The sequence below is a fragment of the Solanum verrucosum genome, unplaced genomic scaffold, assembly GCF_900185275.1.
Source record: "Solanum verrucosum unplaced genomic scaffold, falcon-dt-bn FXZP01000259.1, whole genome shotgun sequence".
In the NCBI taxonomy this organism is placed as follows: Eukaryota; Viridiplantae; Streptophyta; class Magnoliopsida; order Solanales; family Solanaceae; genus Solanum; species Solanum verrucosum.
The window spans coordinates 876,454-885,623 of NW_026019973.1; the positions used below are offsets into that span (position 1 = coordinate 876,454).

The window sequence follows — 9,170 nt, forward strand, 5'->3', positions numbered from 1 at the left end:
AAAGATACATTGTCATTACACAACACAAAGGAGGAGGCATCAGAGTAAGCTTAAATCCTCCAATCTATAGATTATGTATTAAATTGGCTAAATCCCTATGTTTTCTCTCCAAGAAAATTGAGTACACCGTTTCGTTATCCAAAATCTCTGGATGTTGTGTTTAGCATCTCAAGAACCAGGGCATCCAACCCCCTGGATATTGCAGTGCGCGGGGGACTGAAACATGTGATCTGTACAATAAACATGCATGAATGAAACGAATTATAGACACAGCCATATATATTTCCATTAGAAAAACCTACAAATAGAATATCAAAGCAGAATTGGTTGTTCCAGAGCATTTCCATGACAAAAGATCATGGTGCGTCAAAACTCAGACCAGAGAACATACTAATCTACTCAACATATGCACAACTTATCGTCCTGTTGATTGGTCGTAGGAACTAGGTTAGATAGTGAAGCAGTTGCAACCATCATGAAATAGCCCGCAAATTTCATTTAGCAACGTTAGGCAAAAGCAAACAGTAAAACTTTACCTTCAATTCAATTGGAATATATAGAGTGGTCGCATAGAACTTCATTTGTCAGGATGTGCTCTTTTAGCCCTGCGACGTGTGTGGCTTGTATGGTGTCTATGTGAATGCTTCTTTGGCTTCTTACTGCTGAAATGCGTAGGACAATCACAGTGAAGTTGCAAAAGGGAGGAAAAAGTTAAAGCTACTCCAAATAAAACTGTAGAATCATGGTTAACCAAAGCAAAGTCGTGAAAACTAACCACCTAAAATCTGATATCAAATTTAGAAGAAAGATCACAGGTAAAGCCAGCAAAGCTGAAGCCTGGAAAAATACAAAAATGAAAACTAATGACTAAATGTTAAGCCAAAATATCATAAGAACTAGAACATAATCTACCCTCACTCAATATCTGATGTTAAATTTGAGATTATTACGATATAGCATTACATACCAGATACCAAGCCAACTCCTTTGTAGCATATGGCTTGGTGATGTGGTGATTCTTCAACATGTGATGTATATTTTCTTGAGCCTTCAAAACCAAAAGCAACAATGATCCATATAAGCCGATTGTCATCATCCTTTTAAGACTAAGAAAAACTATTTTCAAGCATCACAAGAAGAAGAGAGAAAAAAAACGATCCCTAAAAGATAAATGAAATACTGAAGTTGAGTTTTACCAACACATTTGGAAAAAGGTTATCATTTGAATTGAAAAAAAAAATTAAGTATGCTTGAACGTTTCTTTCCTTAATTGAAACGAAGTAGCCATATTAGCCTAATTCCACATCATTCAGTGTTTCATTCCCCAATAGCTTTCACAATTTTTGTCAAGGTAAGTCCTCACATCGTCTTGGTTTTTGTAGACAAACCACGTTTGGGGTGTGTTCTTTAAAAAGAATTAAATGTTCATACCAGAAGAAAGCCAGAATAAACTTAGATCCCCACCTAATTATAATAGTGTTAATCGGAAAATCAGAAATACCAGGTAGCCATTCTTGAACCCATCAGAGGTAAATTGCTACTTTTCCCCCCTTTGTAGGTACAGTAAGGGGATACTTCTAATGAGAAAGAGACATATTGCTATAAAACTTTTGAACTCCATTGAAATTATTGTTAAATATTAGGTCAATGTATAATAGCAAGAGAAACTCCATATTGCTATTGAATGAAAGCTAAAAGCCTAAAACACATGAATGGGAAATAAAGCTTACATTTCCATTGTATTAATTTTGGTTAACAAATTAAGTTGACATGCAACCAAAACTGGTGTAATATAAGGGAAGAGGCATAAAAGTACCCCTAGACTTGTCAAGGATTATCAGTTACAGTTTACACAGTAATACTTTGCGGGAGTCCTATGACCCCCTTAGACTATTTTAAACTAAAACTAGTGAGAGTGAGAGTGAGGCAAAAAAAGTGTAAATTCTTCATTTTTATAATATTTCTGTTATTAAATACATACATACATACATACATATCCATATACATATACTGTATTTTTTTCTCCTTTCTTCCATTTTCTTTTCTCCTCTGTGAAAGAAGCTGGCAAAAATGAAAAATAAAGGAAAAGAAAAGAAGCAGTCAGCAACAATGGGAAGAGAGATTGTGGAGCTATTTGAAGGGGATGGTGGGGCTCGTTGGCGATGAAGGGGGCCAATCAATGTTGGTGATATAGTGGCAAGGAGTGAAAAAGAAGAAAGAGAAAGCAAAAGAAAAAGGAATAGAATAAAAAGAAAAAGAAAAAACAAGGGGAAAAGAGAAAAAGTTAATTTTTTATCAAATGCAAACGTGTCAGGTGTGTGTACTTCTCAATCCAACACAGATATGAGATTAGCATTTTAAGGGTGTGTTTGATCAATCTTAAAATGGTCCAGGATGATCATAGGACCTTCACAAAGTACAAGTGTGTAACTAGTAAATAGTAATCCGAGACAGTTTGGGGGTGTTTTTCTGCCTTTCCCCTAAAATATACTCTAAATCAGACACTCATTTGAAGCAAGTAACCGTACATCTAAAACCTGAATTGATGGAAAAAGAGAACATGGTGTTAGATGATAGCATATTCACCAGAATACTAGTTGTTATTCTGGTTTCTTCTAGGCATGCACCAATGCAAAAATCCTTTACCCCCACATCCACATGGCCCAGCTATTTTTTGACAAAAAGAACCACAGCACGGAGTGAGAGAACACGAGCATGTGTAGCTTTCCTTTACCTATTTGATGTCTGCTAAGCAAGAATACACCAGTTTCTCTAACTGAGACCAAATCAGAAAACACAATAAAATAGAATAAGATATCTCTAATTAGGTCTCATATTGATCTATACATCATAAACGGTTAATTATTCTTGCAAAGCTAGGTTTGGCTCATGATGATCCACTCACATTATAACAAAACATGGGTTTTCATGCAAATAATTTTTCTTTATAATTCTGTAAATTATCTCATTAATTTTATTTCAAGTCCAACTTTTTTCATCTCTCCCTCGTTCCATCTTGATAGTTAACTTGTCCAACAAGTTCATCCTCCATTCCTTCTTCCAGACAGAGAACTCCACGAGATAAAATCATGTCTTTTTGTTGGTAATGTCAAGGCAATAGTTACTGTAGGTTGTATTTGTAATAAAAAGTCCGGGTGGGAACAATTCTAGGTCTTACGTGATAAGAAAAGAAAATCAAGGGAGAAAACATCAAGGATGTCACATCAAAAGTAAAGCAGCATTAACACTTAACAGGAGACCAAGATAGGGAAAACAGAGAGGGGAAAGAGACATCATGCCTGGTGATGATATAAACTGACAGTTTTCTTGACCTTCCTATAATGATGATGAACTTTCTTGGTGTAAGGTTGCAAGAGAATCCTTGCTTTGTCAATATGAGGTTTCATCACCAGTGAAACTTGGTCAACATAAGGGTCTGCGACTTTCCTAACTTCCTGCAAAATTAGTAGGCTGATATGAATAAACCATGCTGACCATAGTCATTGAACATAGAAGGTAAAAACAAATATACCTTGACGTAGGGTTGGATGACCTCCTGTGCATTCACAATATGAGGTTCCATAAACTTCTTGGATTCGTGATAAAGGTGAATACTCTTAGTCTTGAGCCTCTGTATATGAGGCCCGGCATCACGAGCAAATTCCACTGAGCGCTCTTTCATAGCTGGGATCCATACCTTCAAATGAAACAACAGGGAATCAAGGAACAGTTGAACATAGAGAAGAAAAGCATTGTATACAATGTTATTTCAATTCTGGAAATGAAAAACAAACAAAAATCTCAACTATAAATTATCATCTCCCAGACCTATGTATATATTTAAAGCATAGAGGAATGATAGGGAAGAGCTATGCAAATATAGGGCATACACTAAGAAGGGGGAGTCAAGGTGACCACAGCGACAAACTAGATAACAGAACTAAATAGATGGACTACCAAAGAAGAAATGCTTCCTTTGGTAGAAAGGAGAAACTAAAAAGGAATGGCTTACTGTTTTAAATGAGTGAATATGAGGCTTCGCCATCTTTACTACTTCAGATTTGGTCTCCAGGGCCTGAAGCAATCATTATTAAGAGGATTGACATCTATAATGCAGAATAGATATCTCAAGAATACTATAAAGAACAAGCGTAATTTAACCTAAATGAAGTACCGACTAATTAGAAGCATTAGCAGAAGAACAAGACCTTTTTTAAGGTCAGATCCAAAGATGGTCTTCCGTGCTCATTCCAGTAAGTCATAACAATTGACTGCACAATCACAATAAGTCAAGGAAAATGGATAAAAAGAGAGACTCCTTTATAATATGCAAAAAAATAAGGATAATCACCCGAAAATGTACAAGATGAACGGCAAGCCAAGGTGGAAGCCATCCTTCTTTAACCTGGTCTCACCACAATAATACACCCAATCAAATTCCAAAAAGTAGAGGACATGTGATTCAGTCAATAGTTAATTGATTTTCCTCTTGAGTCATCACACTGTGATTTTATCAAGTTGCTAACAGTTTTTTTCTTGTTATAAAATATCAGAACCCCCACCCTAATTGATCCAATGGGAAATAGTTCACTTGGAAAAATAGAAAAGAAAAAAGGAAGACAGAAAATATGTAAAGAGTAAGAAGCAGAAAGAAATACAATATGATACTTTGGTCTTCAAGGTCGATTTTGATTAGTTAATTCCATCACCCAGATTTTAGATGGAAGAGAGTATAAAACCAGAGGATTGGAAACTTACCAGAGAAAAATGGAACAAGTAAAGAGAGGATAAGAACCTCATTGCAGTAGAAAGACATCATTCGGGATAAATATTTCTAGATATATTTGAAATCAATGACAGACCAGAAGTGCAAGTAGAAAAAAAAAAGATAATTTCAGAAGTACTAATTCTACCTGCTCAAGCTGCTCAGAAACAGAAGAAGCCTCCAATTTAGCCTTCATCATTTCTTCCTGAAGCCACCAAAAGAATTAGTACCCTCAGCTAATCAGTATTTCCTGTTGTCAAAGAAACTAAGTAATGGAAACCTCTGCCACTTGAAGAGCACGTTTGGTCTTACGGATCCTAGCATTCTGCTCCTCATTTATCCGTTGTAGCTAAAATCAATTATGCATACAATACAAAGTGATGTCAATTCTTAAGGAAGTGATTAAGTGAATGCAAAAAGGATTATATTTGTAAGTCCCAAATATGAAAATTCAAGTAAACAGCACATACACTTTCAAGTTTTAGATTCAGTTCCTGTATTTTCTCCTCTGCTTCATTTGTACTGACTTCAAGAATATTTTTCTTCTTGTTTTGTGCTTCTGTTTCCCTTCTAAGAGCATCTATCTGCACATCAACAGAATATTAAGGAATGCAGCATAATCTCTAAACAAAGAAGCCAGCTTAAACATAACTAACCTGGCGTTCAAGTTCAGTGGCACGAACATTAGCCTTCGCAACCAGCTCTTTTGCATTAAGGGAACCTTTATCCTAGCGAAGATAAGTATATATCAAGTTAATGACCACTCTAGAGCACAGAAATTTCTCTGTTTTTATCACAGTTATGACTGTCTGAATTCTTTAGCTTACTCAGATACTAAAAATGACCACTCTCATTTCAAAAGGTGTGTTGTCAAACCTGAAATAACTGAAGTTCACTTTGTAGAGAAGCCAATTTGGCTAATTTCAAGTCAACCGTATTCTCCAGCTCTTTGATTCTCTCATCCTTTGTCCTCAGTTCACGAGTACTGTCGTCAATACGCGACTCTTTCATCCAAATAAAAGGAAAGAAAATTAAGTTGTTAATTAGAAGGGAGCTATAAAAACAAGGGGAAAAGACAGTGAAGAGTAATGAATTATATTTTTGCACATTACCCAGATTATTCGTCGTTACACCTACATTAGGTCAGCATTTGACTGGAGTTTATTAGTTTGGTGAAAGATTTCATTGTAGGAACAAACACCAGATTTGAAGAATTTATACTTTGTTAGAAATCCTTATTTGTTCCCACCGGACAAATTATTGAGTATTGGAATGACATGGGCTCAAATAGACTGAAATAGATAATAGAGGTGTCATATAGCAAAGCGCAACTAGTTTCGACGCATAGTTGATTGATTGAAATCACTCAATAATTTTCCAACTAACAAAATAGCCAGATCCAAAAAAAGAGAAAGGGCTAATATAGTTGACAGTAAGAGATCCACCAGAAGTCTAAACCCCATATAATTGATAATTCTAAATAGTTTTATACTAAGAAATGTTTCCAACAGTGGCAAATAATTGTTCAGTTCTTCGGTTCTTCCTAATAATAAATGAAATGCTAAGTTCATAATGCATTCCTATTTTCTATCTTAATTACAGACCTTTAATCAAAACGTCAACATTCACTCAAATTCAATCCATAGAAATCCAATGCACCAAGGAGGCTCGTTTGGTCAAGAATAAGTACCACAATACATGTATAGAATTTATATGTTGTTTGGTTGTTGATCTTCAACCTACATAAAATTGAGTATAACTTATACCATGTTTGCTTGGCTTTTTCCTAATCTACATAAGATTCAACATACTTAATGCTATGTTTGGTTTCTTCTTTCCTTGGTGGTATAACTAATACATGCATACATGATACAACAACAACATACCCAGTATAATCACAAAGTGAAGTAATACATGCATGAGTTATACAAAATCTATGTATTAATTTATGCCGGGTAGAATATGGAATAGCAATTCAGGTATTATTAATACAAGAATCATATTATCAAAAGACAGAAAGCTCTCATCATACTCTAGGCTAAATTGTTATTGAGAAAATCATTTTCTTTTATTTTTATGATAATTGTGGTGTCCAAGCTAGCTTCCACGGGTCACCTCCCACCAGCAATAGGTATCATGTAACTCTGTCCACCAAGCAAGGTCAAATGAGAAAAAAATAACAGTGTCTTTGTCTTTACTTGAACATGAGATCTCATGGTTCTCAACCCACTTCATTCATAACTAGGTCACATTCTTGAGTGCAAAATTATTTTATTTTAAAACTTAAGATTTTTCAAATTACAAATTGTATAATTGAAACAAACAAGATATTCAGCAAAGAATAATCTCTATGTTGCAATCCATGTAATACTATATCATGTATAATTATTTTATTGTTTTGAGTAAGCAATTCATAAATAACTGATTTATGCATAATTGATCCTACCTAATTAATCCAAGTATTACTAATCCTTGCATTTCTAATCTTTGCACAGCTATTCCCTACATAAGAAATCCCTACATTGTTAATGCCTACACAACTCTAAACCAGCAACCAAACAACCGCTTAGTTTTTAAATAACTATATCTAAAAAAGTAGGAAACTAACAGGTTTCCAAGGTTTCTAGAAAACATTTCTGCTATACTAGGAATACACACAAACTAAAATATGTTTCTTCATTTTCATGTCCTCCTGCTACATTGACTAAAGTAGAGATGGCAAAAATCAACCCAAACCCGCCCAACCCGTCCAGTGTTTCTACCAAATGAATCATGACCATTTGTTGAGTTGACCTAACAGGTTGAAACCAAAATAACTCATCAATCAATTGGGTCAAAACAGGTCAAAGTAGTTTAATCCACACGATCAAAATGTAGCCCAATTCACAAGCAAAAAATATTTAGAAAAAAGAAATTGCCCTCCAGTCTATTTAATCAAATCAACTAAATTGTCTGTACAACACGCGATCCTCTCTCTATTACGCCAAAAGTATGAAATGATATTCTAATACTCATTTCTTGCCTCTATGAAATGATAAAAGTACTAACTTAACAACACATTCTTTTATCTACCTCACTACTAAGAAATTACCTTTCACTTCATTCAACATTCATCCAAACAATCTAAAGAAGAGACATGTGATGTTCTCCAATTCTTTTGTATTCTCCAACTTTTCACCAGATAGGTTGGGTGGATTGTGCAGAGAATTGGGTTATGCCAGGCGGGTTGGGTTATGACTGTTGTTTGACACATTTTGACTCGAAGCAATTTTTTTTATGACCGTGGTGTTTGGGCCAGTTTTCATGCAGCTCGACTAATTCCACGGAAATCGTAGCACCTCCCACCGACAAGAGGTACCAAATAACTCTTCCACCAAGGCTAGTATAAATGGGAAGAATCACCTAGTGTTTTTTGTCTCCACTAAATTTTGAACCTCAGGTTCTCAACCACTTCATCGACTCAAACAAATTTTGGGCAAGTTGGGTGTTAACCCATTAATTAATTTAACATGTTTTGACCCAACCACCCCATTTGCCACCCCTACAACAAAGGAACTACAATACATCTTCAGTTTGAAAATCATTCACGTCTCATTTTAGGTGCTCTTGAGATATCAAATTAACACTGCTATTTTCACTTAAATTATCAAAAGAATCAATCTTTAACTTCGCCTTAATCTCAAATTAGTTCCGGATGAATCATCTTATATCTGTTACACTCTACTTGAGCCAGAAAACAAAAAATCTACATTTATGAGTAAATCCCAGATGATAAATTTCCAACATACGATAAACCCAATTCCATTTTAGAGTAAAAAAGCGCAAAATTGAGTATAGGAAAAACCTAAAAGGGAAATTTTGGAGTTGAGTTGGTCAAGTTGGAGTCTGATAGATGAATCTGCATCTGAATCAACAATTGGTTCTGAATCAGCAACTCCATTTGATGAAATTGTTGAGAAAATTTGGAGAAATAAAAATGAATAGAGAAGCAGTTTCAGCAACGCCATTTTTGCACTCTGACCTTTTTTTTTTTTTTCACAAAGAAAATGCAGTGACAGTTTTGGACTCTTGGGTTTTTCGACATTCACGTTAGTCACTTGATTTTACTGTTTTACCCCTGTCCCGTGCACAAACATGTCATCGAACTTTGAAAAAAAAACATATTTACACCTTTCGCTAAAAAGTCAAGTTTATTTATGTCATTTTCATCTGAGAAAAAGCTCAGTCATCTCATGGCAACGAAAAGTTCTAACATATTTTGTTTATTTGTGCAAGCAACTTGTTGGTTTGTTGGTTGAGACTTCAACTTATGTGGGAGGTGTTGGTACGACTTTAAATTTTACTTGGTCTAACAATAGTTATTTTATTGATTTAATTTGTGATATTATTTGGAATCATTTCTCAA

At 34.9% G+C, this 9,170-nt stretch overlaps 1 protein-coding gene across 2 annotated transcripts; it reads right to left on the minus strand.

The window, feature by feature from the left end:
• Positions 1-8,814, minus strand: LOC125817286 (uncharacterized). 2 transcript variants are annotated; one of them, XM_049496829.1, is made up of 15 exons: positions 8,610-8,780; positions 5,642-5,769; positions 5,422-5,493; positions 5,236-5,349; positions 5,046-5,114; positions 4,914-4,970; positions 4,352-4,405; positions 4,209-4,271; positions 4,013-4,075; positions 3,533-3,697; positions 3,293-3,455; positions 968-1,041; positions 776-837; positions 537-662; positions 1-230 (listed from the first exon to the last, which is right to left on the minus strand). In XM_049496829.1, the coding sequence occupies exons 1-11, from the start codon at positions 8,770-8,772 to the stop codon at positions 3,294-3,296; spliced, it is 1,110 nt and encodes a 369-aa protein (XP_049352786.1). In that variant the 5' UTR covers positions 8,773-8,780; the 3' UTR covers positions 1-230; positions 537-662; positions 776-837; positions 968-1,041; position 3,293. The 2 variants fall into 2 exon arrangements, with proteins under 2 accessions (XP_049352786.1, XP_049352785.1); XM_049496828.1 differs by having other exon boundaries at positions 122-230; positions 537-659; positions 8,610-8,814.
• Between the last annotated feature and the right edge of the window lie 356 nt (positions 8,815-9,170).